Source organism: Xiphophorus maculatus, chromosome 1 (genome assembly GCF_002775205.1).
Source record: "Xiphophorus maculatus strain JP 163 A chromosome 1, X_maculatus-5.0-male, whole genome shotgun sequence".
NCBI classification, from domain to species: domain Eukaryota; kingdom Metazoa; phylum Chordata; class Actinopteri; order Cyprinodontiformes; family Poeciliidae; genus Xiphophorus; species Xiphophorus maculatus.
In genome coordinates this window covers 9333458-9359451 of record NC_036443.1, presented here as the reverse complement: position 1 = coordinate 9359451, position 25994 = coordinate 9333458, and the positions used below count along the sequence as shown (strand labels likewise).

At 38.2% G+C, this 25994-nt stretch overlaps 1 protein-coding gene across 1 annotated transcript in view; it reads right to left on the bottom strand.

Annotated features, from left to right (window-relative positions):
• The window catches only part of prkar2a (protein kinase cAMP-dependent type II regulatory subunit alpha), a 40898-nt gene extending 14904 nt beyond the window's left edge, over positions 1 to 25994 (bottom strand). The window contains exons 1-3 of the mRNA XM_023336783.1: positions 25345 to 25994; positions 23007 to 23287; positions 226 to 261 (exon numbers count right to left, since the gene is read on the bottom strand). Of these exons, the coding sequence (XP_023192551.1) occupies positions 226 to 261; positions 23007 to 23253 (283 nt within the window). The 5' untranslated portion in view covers positions 23254 to 23287; positions 25345 to 25994. The remainder of the gene's footprint in view (positions 1 to 225; positions 262 to 23006; positions 23288 to 25344) is intronic.

Sequence of the window (25994 nt, the reverse complement as noted above, 5' to 3'; positions counted from 1 at the left end):
AAACGTTGCAGAAAACATTCATTATTAAAACATTGACTAAACACGGTTCGACGCAAGACTCGTCAAAAAAAAAAAAGCCCAAATATATTGTCAGAGAGGCAGAGATGTATGCAAAGGCACAACTAAGGTGGATTTCCCCTCTCTGAGGACATGACGTCAAACCCACATGCATACACACAAATGCATACATGTACACATAATTGAATTCACAACCAGACTTCTTACCTGACACTCTCCTGTTGAATCTGCTTGGCGGTGGAGCTGCAGGGAAGAGAAAAAAGAAAAATTATCACCACCGTCGTAACTTGTACCACAAATCTGTGATTACTCTGAAGTCCTGAGGAGGATATTTATGAGCAGATGAGATTTAGTTGGGTGGTAGAGAAGAGAGATTTATAACAAAAAAAGGAGGACACATGATAGGTGCAATAATTCAATAGACAAAAACTGATTACATCTCACAACTTTAAAAAAATAAGATTAACTTGAGATATGTTTTCAAAAGCCTATCATGCTTGGTTTTCTATTACAGTTTGACTTTCAAATTAGATTTGCAGTATGAATTACAGTATAAGTGTAACATTTAGCTACTGCAAATTGTAGAGAAATCCCTTTGGTACAGTGGTACATTGTTTCCTAAGTTTAAGAGAATCATGATCCCAAGAGTTAAGTCTGTCTGCAATTTATTTGCAGAACACACAACAGCAGCCAGATGCCGTTGTGGCTGCTGTTACTTTACCTTAAACAAAGTAACCAGAAACAAAACTGCAGAGTTGAGAAGGAACTAACTAGAATCTTTCCATCATAACCCGCATATAAAAACACACTTACACACTGTGTGTCATTCACTCTCTTCATAGCTCAGTGTCAGAATCCATTAGATCTAGGCTGTTAGGAGACTAAAGGGGTTTTCACACACACACACAACCCCCACGCCCACACACACACACACACGCAATACCTTCCTGCAGTTTTCTGAGAATGAGGTGAAAGTTCAACACACTACTTTCAGGAGATCACCATCAATAAAAAGAAAAAACCACAGGAGAGGCCAAGTTACTTATTCACACACAAATGTAGATTAAACACAAAAATTCATATAATTTGTGAATTTCTAAAAACAGCACTATATCAACTAGATTAGCTTTTATACACAGAAAAAAACAATTAGAAAGCCTGGAGTGTTTTCAACCCCATTTCCATAAATGTGTTACCTGTTTCTCACACACACCACATAATCAGGCTTAGTCAGCTGCTTCACTTTAGTAATTCTGCCATAGTGCTAGGTTTCAACATTGGGTAGAATTTATTATCCTGCTTTAACATTCATATCGCCTGTATCTATTTTAACAAACTGGCAACGTTGCCATAAATAAAACTTGTCTGATATGAACAACCAATGTTTATCTCCATCTTGTTGCTGTTGGTGTATGTTTTAGGTATTATTGTCCATGTGATATTTGTTTAGGCATGTGACACTGATAGTCATGCAGTGCAGGATTGTGGGATGTTTAACTGAAACAGAGAAGCCCTGTTAGAGGTCTTGTTGTCTTTCACAGGGTCAAAAGGGGATGGAAATCCATACAATATTGTTAAGTTTGATTATGGGTCATAACAGAAATATTTAGTCTGCAAGAGATTAGACGTTCTCCTAGAATCTCCACACCACAATGGCTTTGCTGCATGATGCAAGTCAAATATACAAAGAAAACAAAACAAAAACAAACAAATAACATGGTTTTATTGAAAAGTTGAAGCTGTCTTTAGTGCCATTGTAGCTCTTTAATGACTTCACCAGAACATCTTAATGGACCCCTTTAGGGTGGGTAAAATATCTATTCAATGCACAGCAATATAATATTTTCCAATTGAATAATAATTCAGAAAAGTGCTCTGTTTGATTAGATCCCCTGATGTGTGGGTACATGATGTTGAACACTTAAAAAAAGAAGAAAAAAAATGCCATTCTAACCTACATCAGCTGGTGGCAGTAATGCACCAAAAAGCTTTTTACTAATTGCCAATAAACAAAAGAAGCAGCAGGAGCAGCACTATCAAACATGGAGATCGAAGTGAATGGCAGCAACATGAAGCCAGTGGCTTCAACTTTCAAAGCAGAGGTTTGGAGATATTTTGGGTTTCCATGTAAATCCAGAATAGAGGAAATAGTTAAAAGTCTTGTGTAACCTGTGCCAGTTTGTACCACTTAAACCAAAGTCATGCAGATACTTTGCAGCTACACCTGTGGATCTTAAACAGAAGTAAGTTGACTGATTATTTCTTTGAAAACGTGAATGTCATCTTCTGTTCACGCAACAAAGATGACGGCGTCAGTTGTGGCGTTCATATGTAAGCACTTGCGATTGCAAAGCGTTGTAGAAAAAAAAGGTTTTAAGAAGATGATGCGATGGTTGGACTTTCAGAGCAAATGACCCCTACATAACTGTCTCTTCTCATTACATTTCTGAAGAGTGGACTTTGAGGTCAAATGTCCTGGGGACCAAGCCCCTGCACAAAAGCTACACAGAGAGCAATATAGCAAAATTGTGGACAGTAGTAATGAATTAAAGTGCCTGCAATTGTCACCGGTAATGTTAGTAACATGGTACTTCCCGTCAGTCTCACCAGAGATTGTTGGTTGCTTTGTCCCCTGTACAACGGGCTCTTCAGAAAAGGTGTTTGTTTATATAATCAGGACTTTCTTTTCACTATACACAAGGGGTCCCCAAAGTCGGTCCTCGAGGGCCGGCATCCTGCATAGTTTAGTACTCTCCCTGGTGGCACAAACAACCTTTTCAGCATGTCAATGTTCTTCTTATGCCTTCTAACAAGCCATCATTTGATCCAGGTGCGTTAAACCAGGGAGAAAACTAAAACATGAAGGAGGCCGGCCCTCGAGGACCGACTTTGGGGACCCATGCTATACACCATCATCTTACAATCCTGGAAAAAATTCAGGATTGTAAGAAAAAAATAATTAAAAGGTTAATTATTTATTTCAAGGTACATGAGCTTGAACACTGAACTCTCCACACCCTCAGCTCTAGACCGACACTTTGATGCCCAGCTCTTTCTGTCTGATGAGGAACGTGAGGAAGTCCTCGACCGTCTCATCACCATCACTGTGACACTGGGAATTGAGAAAAGCTCTGCAAGTAAAGATGTGTAATAAATGAATAAGCACACCGTGAAAACAGGGAATATTTCTGTTGTAAGGAATGCAGTGACGTGCACTTCAATATTAATATCAATAATAATGTAATGTCAAAATATTATTGTCCTACTACTTTATTTTCAGATATTTCTTTTTTATGTTAACATATTTCTGTTCATATGGGCAAGAAAATAAATGTCCAAAAATTATCCAGATGGCTTTGTGTACTTTTTATAAAATAAACTCAATACTGAAGAGTTTAAAATGACACAAATTGTGACTAAAACAAAATCTAAACTGGATGTGCTGTGGTGGCGCAGGGGTTAAGCACAACCCACATAAGGAGGCCTTAGTCCTCGACGCGGCTGTCGCAGGTTCGATTCCCGGCCTGGCGACCTTTGCCGCATGTCTTCCCCCTTCTCTCATTACCCACTTTCCTGTCAATTAACTATCAAATAAAGGCCACTACAGCCAATAAAGCCTTTAAAAAAAAAAATCTAAACCAAACTGAATTGTGGGGTTCTTCATACCCAGCTCTAGCCTCCTTCAACATTTCCTGCAGCATTAAACAAGCATCAGCAAATATTAATTAGCTTACAATCTATGCTCTATGCAGTTCTTGGCAATATTGACATTATGAACATTGTCATTCCATTAACAATACATTTACTATATATTGTACAACCAGTGTTCACTGCCTAGTACACGTAAACCAGATGTTCTACTTCATTAATATTCCCCGACCTTCCCTTTGCTGTGGGGGTTAGGGTTAGGTGTGTGTGTTTGTGAGGCAAAAGATATGCAATAACAAAACAGACAAAACAGAGGAGCACATTCTCACAGGCTCAAGTTCATTAAGAAGAGCTACACCAAGAACTCACAAGCAAAACCAACCAAAATGTGGCTCTACTGTCATCATTAGTTGTGATAAATTAAGAAAATGTACAGATATGTTGACTGACAAAATGGGAGATCCGGCTGTTGCAGCTCACTAATTGACAAATGACCCAGATCGAAACTTGAACACTGAAATAGTGAAGTACATGTTTAAGGTCTTGCTAACAGGACCACCCAATGCTCCTTTATATCGTTGGTGGGCTCACCATCGGTTTCTTCAAAGTTTAGCAACAGCTTATCATCCACTAAATAGAACACCACCAATACCGTAGCATACATAAGCACACTAGCATGCTTCCTGCTTTATTTGTCTCACTGTTGTCACAGAATGAAAAATACAGTTAAAAATCTAAAGTATAGCCTAGTAAGTCTCAAAGTTGCCTAAAAACTCATCCCACTGCACTGAGCTGATCCACCAAACAGCTGATTGGGAGGGAAAATGTCTGGCGACTTGATGTAAATGATGAATAAGTACAGCACACCTCATACACATCATAGTATTTAACTTTCATCTCCATTCACAATATCTCAATTTTACCAGGCAGCTGGACATAAAACAAAGGGATGTGTGTGTGTGTGTGTGTGTGTGTGTGTACACACAGACTGTGTGGGTGCAGGAGTCTGAGTGTGTAACGTGTGAAGTGCTCTTCCTGCAGTCATGTGGCTGATGGGGTTCGGAGTGTGATGGGGTAGTAGTGGTGGCTGTATGAAGAGTGTGACTGAAGTTGCCTTGGCAACCAAACACAAAGAGGATCTCTCATCACCATAACAACGCTGTCCCTTCCACCTCCCTCTTCAGCCCCCCCCCCCCCCCCCCCCCCCCCCAAGTAACCATCTATCCCCCTTTTCTACCCAGCTTGTGATAAGTGGAAGATCACCCTTCCTCTCCTTCACACATACACGGTCTGTCCATCCCTCCCTATACACACCCACTGAGTGTTAAGGCAGCATTAACAGCAGTGGAAAAAAAAGAGGAGCAAGGAAAAGAAGAAAGGAACAACAGACGGAAAACCAGAGGGGGGAAACAATTAGACTAGAAGGGGCAGAAGTGTGAGATCTACAGCAATCACTGACAAAAATAAAAGAAAAAGAGAGACGTGTAGGAACATAGGGATAAGAAATTAGAATTAAGCCATTACATGAACCCAAAAATATGGAAAAGGTGGGAGAAAAATGACAAAGCCCATTTTTCTTGTCAGTTTTATGTAATTGCACACCAAGAAAAAAAAATTTTTGAAACCGAGGCAGAAGAGACAAAAACCCACGGGAACGAAAAGAGAGCAATTGAACCATCTCTGCTTGGCATTTCCCATTGATTTATCTTTCAGTCCTTCTAATTGTGAGACTGTCGGTCTTTCCTGTCAATAGCTCATATAGCTGGCTGAAGGGGATGAATGTGGCTGCGGTACTTGAGACAAAGAAATTACATTTAATAATTTGCCTTGACAAAGTGAGTGAAGATAAATGAGAGAGGAAAGAAAGAGATTGAATCTGAAAAAAACCCCAACAACTTTAATGTGTATTGAGAAAGCAAAGACTGGCTTTGAGGGGGCAAAATAATAAAATATATAAAAACAGGTTAACCTTTTTTAATTTTTTACCACCCTGCTGCAACTTATCGCCCCCCTGATTTTCCTACTATTCTTCTTCCTGGAATAGAAACAGTGAAAGGCTAAAAAAGCTTTTAAACAGACTAGTCTGGAACAGAAATTTGGCAGCGAATCGACCTCCTTTTGGAGCCATTAATTTATTCAACTGAATTTTTGTTGTTGTTTTGTTTTTGTCAAACTAGATTAATGTAATCCTCAGAGTCCACTTCATGTTCACAAATAAATGTTTTTCTGATGGTGAAAAAACAAAAATATTTTAAACTTTGAAAGAGACATGATTTTGTGCATCTTTTAATCAAATTACTAATCCTTAAGATTTAGTAGTTTCACATCGTACACTTTGAGTTTAAGCATCTCAGTGTTAGGCAGCACTGCAGCGCACCTGCACATGGAAACCCTCCTCCAAATGTTCCTAATTATATATCATAGTAAAGTGTTTAAATGAGAGAGTGTAGTCTTTCCATTCAACCCTGTTTCTCTGCAACAGGCCGGTTTACAAGCCTGTGAATCTGCCTCACCGTTGCTTTGGGTGTAATTGATAGATTGCAGAGCCTGTCAAAATATTGAGCCAGTATGTGTTTGGTATGTCACTAAAAGGGTATCATCATCATTTTCCACCAGAGCAGAGTATTTATGAATAAACTTCCGGTTCTAAAGTGCAGAGCTACAGCTCCATGTGGAAGGTTTTGACTTAAAAACAGAAGAAGTGTAATGATGTTTTTATTGCTTCTAACTAAAATAGTGCAATTAATAGATTTCAAAGTCACAAATGTCTAATTTAACCCTAAACTGCAACTTACCCCCTCCACATTTCTTTTTAAAACTCTCCCACCTCTGTTCACCCACCTCCCCTCCACCCCCAAATCAGCCTCAAGGTCCAAATGATAACAGCAGGGAGAGATATGTTTCAAGGAACTTCCCCCCATGCGTTACTTCTCCTCCAGTGCAAGCAGCCTTGGATGTCCCAACAAGTCTAACGCCCTCAAAAAACAACAACTGCATCCTTCATCTGGGCACACAGTGAGGTCAGCAAACCCAAACACAAACAGCGCGAGACATGTTTTGTGTGCAGGCTCACAAAACACAGCAAATGGAAGACAACTAGAAACGCAGAAAACCATCAGCTCCAGTTTCAGTTTGTACACCCACACATGTAATGAAGCCCTAATTCCCCCTTGAATATTGCCTGAGTGATGCATGCGTGTGGAATCTGAACAGGGGAAAAAAAAAAAAAAAAAAAGAAACGGAGGGATTTTTGTTTTCCGCCGTTATTTGAATGTTTGACTCTGGCACAATGTGATACTTCCTCTCAGACGGCACAAAAAAAAAGGATTGTTGAAGAGACGCAGTAAGAGGAAGCTCAGCTTTTTCATCATGGACTGAAATTCAAAATGACCGATCCCAAAACTTTTTTTTTTGGTTCTTTCGTGTTTATTTTAGTAATTTTAAATGAACCTCTGTGTACTTTGTTTTACACGGCCGATCTGCTACTGAGGTTATAAGTAACATTTAGCTTCAGGTTCATATTCATGAGGTTGATATAGAAATGAGGACAGAATGTAAACTGTATATTTCACAGATCAAGTCAAGTTTATTTGAGTAGCATATTCCAGAAACAAGGGAGTCAAAGGGCTTTGGGCCATAAAAAAACACATTTAATTATGAAACAGTAAACATTACATTTTGTAAAATGCCACCATCCAGCAAGTGTACATAAAATTTTGTAATCTAAACAGGTGGGCTTTTAGCCTTGATTTAAAGGAACTCAGCATCTTTGCCATTTTATGGAACTTTCTTCCAGATTTGTGGTGCATAGAAACTGAATGTGTTATTTTCGTTCCATAATAAAGGTTTGTACCAGTTTTGTTTTTTTAAAAAAAAGACAAACTGATAATATAGAAGACAAAAGGTAGAGTAAGAACTGGTAACCTCATTCTGGAGTTATATAAAAAGCTTATTTTCTGAAACACAATTGAACTTTTTTATAATCAGTACATCCTGTCCTTGTAGAGGGGATAGTCAAATCTAGCTTAACTCCCCCTACCAAAAAAACAAAAAAAAACAAAGTCTCCCCTGTTCCAGTGGGGTAACGATGAGTTTAAAACAGTGGTCCCCAACCCCCGGGCCGCGGACCAGTACCGGTCCGTGGACCGCATGCTACAGAGCCGCGCAAGAAATAATTAAATACTTCCATTTTATGTGTTGAGTCTGGAGGATCTTTTATTTTGAAAATCCTTTACCGGATTCTGTCTGTTACGTCTTGTGCGCTAACATTGAGCCCACAAGCAGCAGAATGAGTTAGAAACAGCAGCAACAGCATCGATGTCGGTCGTCTCTACGTGCGCACCCCCCCGTCCCGCAAATTTCCGAAGTCTTGCGCGCAACCCCCACCCCAGTGGGGACGACTGGTTTAAAAGATTACTTTGACTTTCTCAATACTTCAAGTTCAAGCCTTTTATAGCCAGATTACATCAAATAAAACCAATTCACTCAAACTGAACACACACACACACATTAGAAAGCATGGGTATATTTTTATCCATTCCCAAACTGTTTTTGTCAAGCTGTGTGAATCTATGGCCATTTGTGGCCACATACACGAGATAGACTGTAGATAATCATCCTGATGGCATCTTTTGTGTCATTCTAGGTAAAATATGTAGTGCAATGCAGGCATCAGGTCTGCTGACGTGTGTCTTCAGGTTGCAGTGCGTCATACCACAGTCAAATTATGAGTGTCAAACAACATGCCAATTATTGCCTCTTGCAAATTGAGGCTTTACTACATGGACCGAGCACATGCTGGAGGAGCTGAATGCTTACCCAGTATCTGGAATGTCGATGTGATTGTGTTTTACAGTCAAATTTGTTGCAGCTGGAGGAAGTTATCGTGCTGTCTGTGCACGAGAGTCAGCTGAGAAGATATAACTGGAGTAAGGTTGATATACTGTATAATGTACAGTAATGTGCTTTTGTGTATTTTTGTCACAGTTTAAAGAGCCTAACGCAAAACATTAGAATCGCTTAGGTTGTTGAAGACATCAGTTTTCCCAAAGCTATTCAGGGAACAATACCAAAAGATGACAACTTTATGTTTCAATTACCATATCAGGAAAAAAAATAATAAAAAGCTTGTGGTTTATTAAATGAGAGGGCAGGGCAATTAATTTCAATTTTGGCTCCAGTCAGTTACAGAAAATTGGAGCCAAAATTGTGGAATTACTATTCCACAATAGTTTTGCTTGTGTTTTTTTCAGTGCATAAAAAGGTTTTCAAACTCAATTAGCAATTATGTAAAATTGTGATTTTATTACTCACAAAAATAGTAATTATTTCTTCCCCACAATTAAACAGGCCTGATATTTGCAAATATGATTAAAAGACTTGGAGGTGTCTAGATTAAAAATTTATTTCAGTTTTAGAATATTTATCCAAGCGTTCAAACATTTTTAACCTCTAAAACAAAACAAAAAACACTAACTTAGTTATTACAACGAATATTTAAATGATAACTATGTCAAGAAGCTTTAAAACAAATAGAGTCAGTTAAAGGGTTACACTGAACATCAGTTGAATGTTCGAGGGGACAATGTAGAGGAGCTTTATGTGGCTTGAAAAGCTGAAATTCAAGAGCCTTTTCTAATTCATCAGGAATTCATTGTTATTCTCATACTGCTCATCATGTGAAGTTACTGTTTTATTCCAAGTTTCAGCTTCCCACTAACCCCAAGCGTTTCTCTTCTTAGAACTCAATATGCAGGATTCCTATAAAAACTGCTCTCCCCTATTTTCCCCTTGTCCTATATGTGACTCAATCTACTTTCCCAGTGTTTCAACCCTCTCATCGCAAACTCGCTGAAACTTAGGCCCTTAAAAGGAAAAAACTCTGGCCTGCTTATAGTCGGGCAGCGATGCTTTCATTGCACTTCAACTATTGGTGATGTAATTTAACCCACTTTGAGCCTGACAGGCCCTGTTCTTACTCTATATACATTACTGATAGATTGTGTACTCAGTTCAACATTAGGATCCACTGACCAAAACGGTGAAAATAACTTGAAGGGGGGAGGGGGGAAGTACAGCTGGTAAATTATGTCAGTTGAATTGAAAAGTTTAGGCATGCCCTGGTTACTAATACACACCAGTATGTGGCTCTAAAATAGAAACTGCTGCTTAAAAAAAAAAAAAAAAGAGGGAAATGATTCCTTTCCCCTTTCTGCAATTCTCATCAAACTAAAACATGTTCACAAGATAAGAACTTCACTCTGTTAAAAAAAACAAGTCCCAGAGAAACAGCTTTTGGCTACAAACAGGAAAGCAACAAACTGCCTACTTTTCATTTACGGTTACTGAATACTTCTGTGGTCACTATAAAACTTTATGGTACTTAATGTCTACATGTCTTTTGGTAGAGGAGCTATCTCCTGATAAGGGTTTGGCATCATAAACATTTATTCCCATCATTAGGAGTCTCTGTTGAAGCATTTTAGAGCATCATGAGAAGATATTTATCGTCCGTGGAAATCCCCACTCCAATAACATGCTGCCATTCCCTTTACGTTCATCTGGTGAGTATGGAGAGGAAAGAAGCAAACAGATGTGTTTTTTTGCATTTATATTTTCAGAACATAATGAAAGACAGAAATTCACATAACATTAAAATAAGAATGTCCAACCTGTAGTCTTAACCTAAACCCCACTAGTTGAAATGCAAACCACACATTTCTCATTCCATAAATAACTCCATATTCTAAACCTTAAAGATTAGATAGTCGCTAGACTTCATCTTACTCAGTTTTAACATATACTTTTACAAAAAGATTTTAAAGCATTAATATTGTAGTAATTGTTCTTTCCTTCTAGAAATAGACTGAAAACATTTACTACCATACAATGTGGCATGTTGTGCTATAATGATAAAAGGGTTAATAAAAACTTAGGATTCCAGCCATCATGGTGTAGGACTGTCACTATAAATAATTATTATGAGAATTGTATCTAAAAAAAAAAAGAAGAAAAAATCCATGATACTAACAAACGGTTAGATAATTGCCCCTCCCTGGCTCCAGCTATGACTTGTAAAAGGCAGCATCTAAACTGTGGTTTGTTTCAAATCTAGTTTCCCAGCCTTATTTACTCAGGGGGAAATACGCTGTTTTTTTCCTTCATTCAGAAGTCGCTGGCTAGGAACATTCCCAGAAGTAACTAATGTGTGGAGGAACCGGTAGGCACTGGTTGCTGATGATGACTGCTTAATATATTGACGTCAAAGCTGATGCATGGTGTAATTTGAACTTGTTCTGCTGCTGAGAACCATGCACAGCGCAGAGCTTTCTGTGCATGACTTTACCTTTGAAGATGAAAAAAAAAGAAAAGATCTAAATATGTGCCTCGCATTTTATTTCTGTAAGTTTAATGCCGCCCTGGTTGGTGATGACTGGTTATGCCCCCAAAAACCACATGAGTAACAGTTTAAATAAATTGACACCATCAACTAAAATCATTTAGACCAATCTAAAGTTTGTTCAGGCCATCTGCCAAAATCCTCAACATTATCAGTGAAAACGTGCACAATTAAAAACGAGTAGAACCAGTTGACTCCTATCTGTCATCTGAAGAATGAGACACAAACCTGCAGATTTACAAGATTCATGACCCCATGATGTTCCAGGTTTTTCTTTTGTGGCAAATGTCAGCTCCAGCATTCAATAGCTTGCAAAATAAAACTTTTTCATGAAGAAAGACTGAAGCTATACTCTAACAAAGCTTGTGCACTATAGACGAATCATTAAGGCAGAGGCAAGCAAATCAAACCTGAGAATTTTTCACATGAAAAGGCCCAACATCTACGTTTTTATTACAGAGAGGCAAAACAAACAGGAAGTGAAACAGTTTGCTATATTGAGCTATCCTGGTAAAGGTCTAGCATCTTGACTATGGACTGGTACTTTGAGAAAAGGAATATGCAAAAATGAATTGGGTATACAACATACTTAGGAAACAATTGACAATTGTAGTGGATCTGGGGAAAAAAGAAAGCCAATACAAAAAAACCCAAAAACAAAACAAATATAAACCAAAACTTGAGCACTGTGAGAAAATCTGTGACGATACTGAAATTTACAGAAGAGGAATGTTTGAAGGCCACTAGTAGTTCACAGAACCCTTTCACTCCTTATCTGAACCATCAGAAGGTGAGGCCACTGCCTATCTCAGCTACTACCAGCAGCAATGGCCTGAAACTGGTTCCAAGGACAGTTGTCACTACAGTGACCTTGACTATGTTGGTTCACAGACCTACAAAGCCATCAGCGTAGGCAAATCCCAATGAGATTGGGACTTGAAACCAAAAGGCAAGGATATTTAAGTTTGTCCGATCTTTTTCTTTTGACGCTTTTCAGGTCAGCTTGGGTGTGCTCCTCATGCCAGAGTTTCCAACATAACCCTGCTGACTGACTCGCAACATGCTGGTTGAGAAAATTGGATGCCATCCCACAGCAGTGTGTGACCAAGCTGGTGGCCAGCATGAAGAGCAGGTGCCAGGATGTCAGGGTTGTGCATGGGTTTTCCATTCCCAGTAATTCTTCAAACCCCCAATCTATTGAAAGACACCGATGAGGAGACAGTAGCAGAATGAGCCATTTGGCATTGGGAGAGGATTTGGCTAAGTTTTTTATGAGCGCACAACCCACATATCCAACTGTGGTGCTCAATCCATAAAAGCATTTTCTTAGCTTAAGTTTCTATTTACAATTCAATTTTTAATTTCTATAAAAAAAGGAGAAAAAAAAAAACAATGAACTCGTACGATCATCATTCAGCTTTGTTAAAAAATTTATCAAAAGGTTACATAGACCACCAGAGCTGCATAACATCCCCATTATAGTATCAGTAACTTTAATATCCCAATCGCAAAGGTATACAACTTCTCAAAGCCATACATTCACAGTCTATATACCAATATTATGTTGAACAGTCAGGTAGACTCTATGTATTTGCTACAACCAGTCTGCAATAGATTTTCAGTCCAAGATTCATTGCGACATTAGTCATATATAAAGAATGAAAAGTCCTTGCCATCATTGCCATTATGCGTTTTCCTAATAACTTCTGGAAAACACAACTTCAGTCAGAATATCATTAAGAGAATCCATTTTTAATTCTATATGAGCTGGGCCAACTATAGTTCTAGAAAGCTTACTTGAAAACCTGTCAGACTAAATCATACTACCAAAATTGTTCCTGTAAATAGCCCTACCACATCTATTTGACTGCTCTAGTAACCAATTCAGCAGGAAACCATTTATCTATCATGCCAGTAAACTTCTGCTGCTACCACATGAAGAAAGTTTATTACTCTGCTCAAGGGTTGTATTTGCTGAACAAAATACAAATATATATATATGTATATACAGTAGTTCAAATGTTTCAACACAATTTGACTAATAGCTTAAGAACAGCTAGTTATCAAGCATTTTAAAACATGTGCTGAGTATTTAACTGCTCTCTGAAAAAAAATGTATACAGTTTACACAAATCTGGCAACATCTGGTTAACATTTAACTGCACATCTACTGTAGTTTCCACATTTGTTCAGTTTCTTCTTCTCATTCATGCTTTCTTGTCTTCTCTCTTCTTTTTGTCAAATCTTTCTTACCTTCCTAAAGGCATTCAGCTAAACCGGCCTAATAACATCTTCCCTCTAATCCATCTGGTCTAATGAGATTGGGGCTTTACACCGAGACAGACAAATGCAAAGCAAGTACCAGGGGACAAATGTGACATAGGTGGGTTGAAGGCCAACAGGACAAGAGAGTGATGGATTTTTATTAATTAACAAACTCAACACCCAGGAATGCACAGGCCTTGAGAGAAAATGTCACACATGACTTATCTCTGGGAGTATTAAGAAATAGACAAACAACTCAACAACAATGGAGGACAAACTACATGCGTTTGTGTGACCCATTTTTAGAGGCTTTCTGCCTGAGCACGGGGCTGAAGATAAGAATGAATGCTATGTCACTGAATAACCCTAAACCCTGAGCGAATTCAAGCTTATCTGACACTCCGTGCAAAACACAAACAAGTGCTTGCAGTCAGTTCATCAACTGTAAAAGCCTCTCTGATGACCGAGCAGTCAATTTTAATTAAAAACAAACTGATCGATATAAGGTTTAAGTATACTTAATCCACTGCTCGATTTTGCTCTGCATTCTACCTAGCTTATAAGGCGTCGAGCATTTAATGAGATTGAAAAGATTTGGCTTGTCAAATAAAAATCAACTTCTTTATGCAAACACAATGACACCCAACCTCAGGGGTTCTGGATTTTTCTCTATGAGCACTGGGGAGCAAAGATTAGTTTGAGTGTATGATCATGAATTCTCTTTGAACAAAATCTGTTAGGATAACATGTCTACATATTTTAAGCTAGTAAAGTTTCTTTAGTATAATTACCCATACTGTTGAAGAAATTTCATTGTTTTATTCTTGCTTGAGATTGCTTTTTAGCATGCTAGTTTGAACAGACCTAGACAGACTTAGTCCACATTTAGCAGTGCTGCTATTTGCTCTGGCTCTTTCCCTCATCTTTTAAATGTCATCTCTCTCAGTAGGTATGTTTACATGCACACAACTATTTAGACACTAAAACATTCGTTTCTACATTGGAGTCTGCCATGTTCACAATATTTTCTGCAAACCTTCGTTTAAGGTAAGGTTTAGATTAAGCAATCAAAGAATATTCAAACACAATCATGTTCGGTATTCTGATCCAAGGCAACAGAGCTTGCCTGCCTTACACCTCGTCATATTGATGTTTGTGCCATTTTCAAACACTCACAGCTCTTTTACAGTGCACGTCCTCAATCTGAGCAGAAAAGGTGCTGAACGAAAAGATTTGGGTGCAAGACAAAACACCAAATGAAGCCGCTTGTTCCAAGATATGTAAAGACAAGAAGGATTGGGCTGGAGGGGTTACAGATGGAAAGAAATGTGAAAAATCCTGTATGTGCCCCTCATGTAAACAACATTTTCATTTGGAGTTACAGTCATGACTGAACAGATTTATGTTTATTCCCAGTGTAATCTCATCAATATCCACATTATGTAAATACATAGACAGGGGTTTCATTCAGTTTACTTTTGTAAAGCTGGAAGATGCATTTTATTTCATGCTTACAAATCTAAATCTGTACACTTTATTTAGTTACGTTTTTTACATTAATAAAAATTACATTTTCATTTAGAAATGGCTTTTTTGGGGGGGAATACATAAGTAGAGTGAAAAATTAGTCCACAGAATAATCAACATTTTAACTGGCAGTCTTTCTTCATCATATCTATGTTTGAAACTTATTTTGAAATAAGAACAGAAAAAAACTCTCAATTGCGCTGCTTGTTTACATCTTCCTGTTGGTGCTAAACTACTGTATTTCACCTCTGAAAAATCCAAAAGGCTTCTGCACCTCTGGTTTAAAGTCTAAAATATTTAGAGTGAACAAACCTGAGCCTGATAATTCCTCACCTAGAAGACGTTTTTTTTTTTTACCAGAAAATAAGTAAATAAACAACAAGTGGAGGATTATGAAGCCTTAATGGATTGACAACCCATTTTCAGAATTAGAAGCATTTGAAATTACACAGAATTGTTGGGATCATATTCTGCTCACTGTTAGTTCAATGAGAGCAGGTGAAGTACATTTATTTGACAATATGACTCCATACAGCTAGTGTAAAAAGTGCACTACTAAATAAAATTAATATTCCCCAACTAGCTTATTTGATTGGTTGTTGGTGTAATAGGGTGGTTGTCAGGAGGAGGCCAGTTGGAGAACTTGAATAGAGGTGAAGCTGAATTTAATTTGGAAAAAAAACATTAGATTTTTGTGCAACTCTTGAGTTTGTGATTATCATAAAACCAAACCACAGTCTTGTGGGTCCAACAGTGGGGTGATGACTACCAAGAAATGAATTGTGCTGTATGCTTAACTGTTTCAGCGTAGTAAGAAATATTGCATTGTTTACAATTCAGTAGGGATATTGTTTTTTGGGAAAAGAGGAAGCCTGCCCACTCCAGAGGGTGGGCAGGAACAGTGCAGACTCCCTCCGTAAAGGCATGTGATATCCTACCATTTCCTCATTTTTATAACTCCATCAAAGATGCCCAAGAACAAGATGAGGAAGTAACAAAGTTCAAATGATTTTTATCAGTAAATATATGCATCACGTACCACAAGCTCACATGCTTCTATATTTGACTCATCCCTTTTTCTCATGGTTGATTTATGATCGTGTGCATTGCGTTTTATTTACTTGTAATTATCTTATTTAGCTCCTTCCCTTTATTTAGGCATTGTTCGCATTTTGCCCCTTGCACAGGAAGCTCTGTTGGCTTTAATGAACTGACCGCAAGAAAAAAGTTGCAGCTGTGTTTATGGGAGAAGAGAAATGATGCATTTAAACAGTGAAGTGAACAGAACAAAAGAACTTAATTGAGAGACAACATGCTTAAAGTAATCATTTCCTTGTGGCCCACCATCACGACAATAAAAACACCAACATACGATACTTACATAGATTAAAATAATAATGAAAAAAATCCCAGAGGTACTTAGAATTGATCCAGGCTTTATGTTTCCTGATCTTATAGCAGATCAGCTTACATTCTGAATAAAGCCAAGCCAAAACCACCACAAGTATGAGAGCATACTGAAATTGCAGCAAGTCACCTGATGGCTGACAAGTCAAAATATTGAGCTGTTGCTGATAAATTCAGAACCCCAGTAACATCACAGACATGACAGGAAACGAGTCATGCTGACCACCTTTGGTGTAAAAAGACAAAGACAAATGTGTTTGGGAGCATTTTAGATGCAAGACAACCAGACAGGAAAAAAAAAGATAAACGCTTATCCAAACTGTGACAGCTTGTTAGTGGTTAAAGTCTGGTTAGCTCTACAGATAGTGAAGCATTTTAACAACACCATTTAATAAAATTTAAACAGGTCAGTTAACTTGTACCTATAAAAGTATTAAACAAGGTGGCTGGCATGAGTTAATGTCACCTGTTTGAATATTAGCAACTTGCTGATAGTGTAATTACGGCTCTGTCTCTCTGCAAACACAAACTTTATTCAGTTGGGTAGGAAATGGGCAACACTGAAATGTGAAGGGCAAAATAACCAGCATTTCCCTCCCATTGCTACTCTTTTAAATAATGAAGGAATTAGCAGCTGTGGCAAATTATAAATTAAATATCTAGTAGATGCTATACTTTAAGGTTAAACCTTTAATTCAAGAATTGTTTATATTTTTCCCCCTTTTCACAGGATCAGACTGGAGCTGACAGAAATCAAACTGTCCCAAAGTAGCCTGCAAATTTTAGTTGATCAAGGAAAATACATATATGTAGTAGCTATGATATTACTTAGCATAAAACACAGATGTCACTCTTTTACAAAAAGAAAAGGAGAAACAAAAAGTCAGTATAAGCAGTTTAATCTGTCCTAGGGCTTCCCCACTTAGTGCTGTCAGTCTGCCAGTGGGCCTGGTCTCTAAGCTAGGCAGCATAAGATTTACCCACAGGCTACAAACCCATTGGACACACACACTGCTGCATACTAATCAGGTCACCTGTTGCATAGCGTAACACTGAAACCAGGCACATGCATGCATACAAACACATGTAGATTCCCAACTGTATACAGTAATGGTGCCTTTTAAGCTCACAAATGTTACCTCTGAGTTTTTAATCTCTACTGTGCGTGTGCAGACGCAGTCCATAAGAAAAAACAATGAAGCTCACTAAAGGTCTTCAATTTTTCCAATAATGTAAAGTAAAACAATTGGGTAATTAAAGTATAAAGGCTGAATCAACAAAACAGAATGGGGCTAAAAGCAAATTGGACATTATGAAGAAGGAAAAAAAAAAACAAGAAAACATTTGCAGTTACATCTAAGGTAATGTTATGACATTTTTTACTGAAACAACCAAAGACAACTAAAGAGTCAAACATCACAAATGTACCAGGGAAAAAGACCATCATTAGTTAAGGGCAAAGTGCTAGTCAGCGTTTGACATCAATGAAATGGTGCATAGTTTAAAAGTCTGATGATAACTGTGGCAGTTTCTTTAAATATAGGATTGAACTTTAGGTTCAGTAGGTTGTGCAGATTGACTATATGTCAGCTGTTGTGGGGCATCGCTGTCTGGAGTTATTTTCATACATGCCACTCATCAAAACCTAAGGATTCCAGCGCATGTGTGAAGAATAGGGCTCACTTGCTTCAATGCACTAAAGAGTTCATTTTATATTTGTACCATAAAATACTTAATTTGGTATGAACATTTTAAGAAACCAATAGCATTTAGGTGTCCTTGGTGAACATTTATTTCCTCAAATAGAGTAAATAAAAGCTTGCAGTAGGATTGGAATGATTGAAAGAGAATGTATTATTGTTATTAATACAAACAGTCATGTTGCATTTGTCACAATTTCATCATTATTCCCAGTTAATGGATTTCTGCACTACTTTGGACCAGCGTGAGCTGTGAATATATAAAGCTATGAATGCAGATCTTTCACAGTAATCCCTAGAAATAACAGGAATCTAATTACATTTAATACAGCACATAAAAATCTAAAATAAAGTAAAGAAAAATCACCCTCTAATGCTTTTTTTTTTTAAAACTGCTTTTGTTCAATATTTGGTCTGGCTTATATTCACAGATCCGCGCTCATCTGCCTATTTACTGAAGTGTTTACCAGTAAGAGAAGGTCTGCTGTCAAAAATAAACACCAACCATCTGTGGAGTTGTGCATATACTGATGGAAGAGGGCTGTTGGGATGAAAAGGAAACACTTGGCTGGCTTCTAGGGATGTTATGCATCTTCTGCTTTCAAAATACCAGTGTTTATGCATAATTACCACATACCTGAGAGGCTTTTTTTTTTAAATACAGACGGACAGCAAAATATATCAACTGACAGATCGAAAGATAAAACCCCCATTATCATGTTGGTTAACATTTCCCAGTGATCTGGGGGAAAAAACAGCCCTTTGTCATGTTCTGCAAACAACACAGATGTTTTCCTAATAGAAAGAGAGCCTCTCTGAATACTCGTTGACATTTTTTTCTACAAACAGCCACGGCTTCATTCCAGCTATCTTTCATATAAAAACACATCTAATTCATTTCTAATATAATCACTGGGACGCACTGTCCCCCCCCCATCTATGTCTTCAGTCACAAAGGTGTCCATTCATTCAGAGTTTGTCTAGATGCACTTGCACTGCCAAACTGATACTACACAGGCCAGCTCTAAGAAAAAGGTTTAATATATTAGGAAGATGGAAACGTGGTGCCTGTGCTCTGCTTCTCCTAAGTATGTCTTCTTCAGGAAACAAGATATTTATAACTGTGTTGTAAGCCAAACACATTTACTCTTGAAATAAGCCTTTAGTGTCCAGCCAAACATTTGCCAGCAGAGGCATAAAATACAATCTGCAAATATATTAAGTAAGGCAGACATTAGGGCACCATTGTATAAAGACAACATGAAACCGTAATACTGCAAAAATAATACAAATAATGTTATTGGTTGCAAATAACATGTTTTACTAACTCTTCTTCTGTTGTTAAGATCAAGATGTCCAAACTACTCTGTGACATTTAGCATCTCGGCAACTAAAACCTGCATCAGTGTGCCAGCTAAGTGGGCTAGCCTAGCAAGCTAGTCAATAATTAATGATGATGCAGGACAGCATCTTTTTCGGTCAGTTCCAGTCACAGATAATGAATTAGAACTGTATAAAAATATATTACAAGTCAAATTACATGCAAGCTAATGTTTGCCTGCCAGTCCTGTTTTTAAGGGAGCTTTATTAAGGAAGAGTAATAAAACACATTCATCAAAGCCTGAAATAATGGAAAAAATTAAAACATACACAAAATAACCCTATAGTTCTAGTACACCATAAACACAAATAGGAGATTATTTTATTTGAAATAGGTTAATACGCAAGCAATGGAATAAATTAATGGAATAAAGATATGGTGGGTTTTTCAGGCAATTTTGTGCCAAAATTAAGACAATGTAATACTGCAAAAGCAAAATTTATTTAGTGACATTTGGTTCATCTTAGTAGAATTTGGATTTCTGATAAGTCACTGAACAGGTAACATATGAGGCTACTTTCCATATCGGCAACAGTGATGCATATGATGACAGTCTGATAGTTTGTACTGAAAACAAAACCTCCTTTAGCTAAGCTTAGACTTATATACTGATCCTGTAGTGGCTTTAAGCTACAAGAGATAAAGAAAATCTATGCAAAAACTGATATCATGCTTTCACTAGTACAGTGTACTAACCCCATCTATTTCATTTACATATAAAGCATTAAGCCAGTGCGCTCTCTCTCACTCACACCAGTTTCCTGCAGTGCAATCTAAAGGTTACGAGCACAGTGATGAATCATCAAAACTGTAAGCAGCCTACAAAGAAAAAAAAACTGCCAAAATGTCTGAATGCGAAACATAAAACGTATCATACACATAATCACAGCTCAGACCAAACAACCTTTCAGGGAGCAAATTGATTCTGAGTTGCCTCAAACATTTCGCAACAACTATGTCTTTCTTACACAAAGTGTCAACACCTAAAAGTGTGATTGGCCTACTTACAGAAAGCCTATGTTAGACAAACACTAGATACCTCTGACAAGCTTTAAAAGGGGAGCGATGTAGCTCCTCCTCTAAACGAGAGCATCTCAGCTGTGCTGTCAGGAACCTCAAACCGGAATAGGTTAGGAAAGCCACAATAGGTTTGAAATATATATTTTATTCTTGATGAAGGGTAATGCACTATAAAACTGCTGAGATGCATTTAAAACAGAAAGGTGATGATACTCATTAATACACGATGATCCTTATAGCAGTGTCACTGAGTGCTGCAGAGTGTGATTAGTTTAAATGCTTTAGTTCTGCAGTATTAAGGAGTTAAATCAATTAAAAAAAAAAGAAATCATTTAGTTTCAGGGGCAGCTGATAAGATAAAAAATGCTTATGAAAATACAGGTTTTTAAATGGAATACTTGCAGTTCAACCCTAATTAAATGAGTATGTTAATTTCTACTACCTATGTTTACCTCTAAACCACTTCACTAAGAAAGATTTTAATGCAAGAAAACAAATAACATTTTTCAACAGATATTTAACTATTTTATTGCACTTTTGGGCCCAGTATGTTACAGTAGTTTAATTTTTTTTAAAGAAAGCAATTCTTACCAGTAACCAGCAGCTGCATAACAGCAGAACAGCAAAAAACAATCCATAGAACTGATAAGCTTTAGTTTTGGTTTAAAAAAGAAATACAATTTGTAGTTTATTAATACTTTCCACATACTAAATATAGACAACACTGAAATATTAATAGAAGAAGTAGTGTAGCTACTAACAGTACTTAATGCACATATTTATATTTAAAGATTTGTTTTCAGCAGATCTGTAATCTTCACATTCATTGGCTACTCTAGTGGTCTTTCAAACAGCACGTGATTTCTTTCAATATACAGTCCTGTGTGCCTCCACAGAGCCAGAATCCTCTGGGGGCAGCACACACAGAGGCCTGCTTGGATAACTTAATACCATGGAAGTCATGTGTGTAACCTCAAGCATTTAGTGTAAAGCTTCCTCCTGAAGCATGACTGTATCTACTCTTGGTTTACTGCCCCCCTGGATGAGCTGTATAAGTGCTGTTGAGGTTAATTCAGGGCACACAGAGGTACAAGAGCGTTGTGACGTCAGTAGAATGGAATCTGAACTAGTGTGAAAAAGTCAGAACACAACAATGTGCTTTAACAAGCACACACATGTTCACTTATTAACTCAAAGGCAAGAAGAAACCGAAGATGCGCATGTGTGAATACGCACGCACACACACTCTTCCTTCGGTTAAGGTTACAGCTGTTAGACAGCAGCCACACTGTGTGAGAATAAACACAGAATACATAATCTATCTTGTTTGCAGCAGACTGCAGCATCTGTCAAGTTGCTTTTACCTGAAATAATATTTACATAAGAGACGATGGTTAACTCATAAAGACATGGTGAAACTAAAACTAAAGTTTACAACCAAAGAGGGCAAAATGAGTGTCCCAGAACCTGTTCTCTCTGAACATCATCATTTACAATGCCTGGCAGTCCAAGCTCTGTCAAACATCACATCATGCCCTGACATCTTACATTTATTGCCCTATTAGTTGTGCTTTAACATCTATTGTAAATAGCCTAGTGCAGAATTAGAGCGAAACTTTGTAGAAAGACAACAGCAGCCAGAGCTGAATTTATTTTGTGCGCTGACAGACTTGGCTAATAAATCTTAATTTTCAAACAGCCATAAAAATCTAACATTCGCTCCAATTCACTGCATCCAATGTTGATTTGGGGGGAAAAAAACAAAACTCTGCAGCCACAATCACACTTGCACCATTTAGACTACATTAACCATTAACTTGCAGATAAATTGCTTCACTTTTTTCCCACTGCAAACCTCCAAATTGCAGAGGTTCCCCGAATAGAGTCAAGCACCTATATGAACTGTAAAGTCCCATTCACAGCATCGGAATGTGATTAGATCTGGGCCACACTGCTCTGAAGAGAGCTGGGCTATGGAATGGCTTACATCCTGTGCCAGTGTCTCAAACACGGGGGAGAGATGCACTAGAGATGAGGCTGTGTGCAGTGTGGGAACTTCAGAGTCCCATTAATCTAGCCATCAGATGTGCAAACACGCAACCTAAAGGCCACAGGATGTGCGGTTCTTCCTTTTCTAAAAACATACTAGGAGGAGGATCACAATAAAGTTGCATCGATGTAAGGAATCAATCTGTGAGCAGAGTTAAAAAGGAGACTTGAACGCAGGTCTGAAAAGACAACAAGCTGACATTTGTTTAAAAAAAAACATGACAAAAGCCTAAAAAGTTAAAAGCACTCACAAAACCACAAAAATTTACTGCAGAATTTTACCTTGAGTGCTTATGTAGTCAAGTTCCCCCCACCCCTTTTCACAAATTCTTAGAAAATAAACATCTAAAGACCTTGAAACTTCAAAACATGAACAGAATGTGCAAGTCTGATGACCACAAAGACAACAGGGATGAAGAACATGTAGATTAGTAGAGTGGCAAGTAAGGACTACTTTCTATAAAAATATGATGGGCATTCAGACACTGCTTCAGGCAACACATTCTCAATTTATCTCCTCATGGAAACCCAAAATAATACATCTGATTTTCCTCAGACAAACCCATCTAACAAAGCGGCAGCATCAACTCACGTTCAAAGTCAGAGTCGTCATCTTCATCCTCCTCACCGTTGGACTCCGTCTGCATGGGCTCCCCATCAAACACCACTCCTTTCCCCGGTTTACCACTAATGTCGGATCCATCCTGATTTCTGGAATCCCGCAAACGGGTGAAGTACTGTACAGCAAAATCAACCAGGTCTGTTGGCCTTTGTCGCAGCACCTCCACGGTGTAGCCCTGTAGCAGTTCTGTCAATCCCACCGGTATCTGAATACTCATGGCTGTGTTTAGCTTGTTGGTAGCTCCTAGATATCTAAAACAAGATGAAACAAAAAGACAGGAAAATTGAATTTATTTGATTTTATGCTGCCTTTGACTGCTGCCTCCTATAGTAATCTCTTGGCATCAATTTGTGGACAATTTACTAAGCCATTTTTAGGTTTTAAACTTTGACAAAAATGTGAACTTTTTCTTACACCGCTGTTTGCGAAAGTACACAATATGTCAATGACATAGGTCTAAGTTGAAAAAATAAAGTTGTCCTGAACAAAGGTGGTATATAAAAGACAAAATAAAAAACATTTCAAACTTGTCAAAATGGCCTCAGAATCCAGTCACTGGGAGGCCGGTAACCAGAAGAAACCAATCTGTTCAACTCCTATGCTTCTTTTTCTGGTTTCAGAAAAGCTCTAATTTGTACCTTATAGATATTTTCTACACACTAAATGTAAACAATGTGTTTGAAGAAACCACGCTGCGGGTAACGTCTGCCAAAACCGATATAAAACTTAGGAATGGCTTTTAAAATATAAAAAGCACTCTTTTTTCATTAAGAAGGAAAATTTATTTGAAGAGAATGTATTTATATTTAGAAAAAGTTCATTTCTTTTCTAAATAATGTCTGCAGCCACATTAAAGTTGGTGACTGTCATGCTGCAGCTGTCTTCCTTATCACCACAGTGCTAGTCGAACTGGATTTTTCAAAGAAACTACAAGACCTGAAAACGGACGAGGTGGTACAATCTGTCATCAACGTCGTTGCTCACTTCACAGAATGATGCAAAATCCTAAAACAGTTTCCACTGTTTTCGTACCAACTCAACTTCACTGTGGTAATATGGTTGCTTTTGGCTAAGAAAACAGCCAAAAACCAATAACATATTGTTTTATTCCCACAGCTAAACATTTAAGTTTTGAACTTTTTTTACAAGCTGAATCTCTGTTAGCCTTTCAGTGCAACAGCATATCCATCTGTTCATGACAACAAAATCCCAGAGTCTCACAGAAAATGGTGAAGTTATTCTAATGGAAAGTAAAGAGAAAATGCAGGAGTAAGAAAATGTGGATAAATTGTAACAGCATATCATAATGTTTCATAATATAGCAGCTACATGTTTTTTTTAATATTGTTCAGTCGTAACCAGAAGTATCTTTTTTTTAAATTGCCATCTTACTAGGTGGTATACTGGAAACCACAATGATGTCTGTTGGAAAACACTAGATAAAATTGCTTCTTCTTTCCATTTACATTAATAGAGAGTAATAGTGACAACCCTAATGGTGTTGGCAAAATAATTTTCATGTGTCGAGGACTGGCACGTGGTGTGGTCTATGACAGCCTGATTGTTGATTGAAACAGATGTGACTTGTAATTTCAACACAATGCATGCCTGTTGAGGCTCACTAGGGGATGACAGCCTAGCATGACAAAAAAAAGGATGCAGACGGGCTAAAGTTTGACAGCCAAAAGGAGAAAGCATCGCGCAGCCTTTTGAATGCAACAGAGTTTACCAGCCTTGTGTGACACTGCTACAACTAAGTGGCGACTTTATCTAAAGCTGAGCTGAGGAACACAGAGTTCTCACAGCTGCAGGCGGCAGATAATGAGTTTGCTTAGGGATGGACACAAATTCACTAAAACTGGTTGGGTTTTTACAAACACGAGTGCTTTGCATCGTCTGAAACTGAGCTGTCAACTTGGGTGGGTGGTCGGCTCAAAGCAGCTAGCACATCTAGCTAAGCTAATACTACTGGCAAACAGCTGATTTAGAGCTAAAGAAACAACTTAACCAAACTTGCTGGTAAGCGTTGGTTAAAACGCGATGCCTGTATAAAGTGCAATGAAGCAAAGACTGACGTGCTGTTTCGACATTAAAGCTCATCAGTGCTAAACTGTCATGCTAGCTAGAGAGACGACCCCCCCTTTAGCTTACGTTATAGTATGGCGCACTGGCTGCGGGTGCTAAGCCACCAGAACAGCGGCAGGCAGGATAAACGTTGCCATGCAAGCGCTGCAAGTTGTTTTGGACAGGTCATGTAAGCCGTTTAACAAGCCACTTTCACGACACCAGCTATGTATGAGTCACTTACGTTCACAATTGTGTCTCCCCGGCTAAACAAGCCAGTCACCTCCTCCTCAGTCTTCCTTGTTCTCTCTCTCTTTATTTCGCCTCTTCTTTTTTTGAACCAGTCCCTTTATCAGTATTCCTTCATAGAGAAAAAAAAAGAGAACACTCTCCGAACGTAAAAACGGCCAATTTCCGTTAGCGCCACCTAACTACGCTAATCTCTCCTGCCAGCCAGGTGTACAAGGATGCTAGCCAAGTTCAGAGGAAGCAAAAATATTATACTTGTCTTCACCGCTGCAGCCCGACGTTTACGCACGGTGAGGGTGGGACTTAGTGTGGCAGTAAGGCTAGCTGGCGGGCTAAGTGGCTGACCTGCTAACTAGCAACCGCTACTTTTCCTTTGACAACTCCGGTCTCCGCAAGACACGAGTCAGCTGCTACGGCCAGGTGACACAAAAACCTGCTGCGAGCTCACCGTTCACACCGTAGCACCACACCTCTATTACTAAAAGCTGTCCGAAACACTGAAGAAAAAAAACCTCTAAACTTTAAAGTTAAGTTCATTTATAAGACGGCTAATAACATGGGGAAAAAAAACCCTGCTAAATTAATAGAAAGCAGGTCTGCTCCCCGCTGACGAGGTAATCCTCAGCTCTTCACGCGCGGATGAAC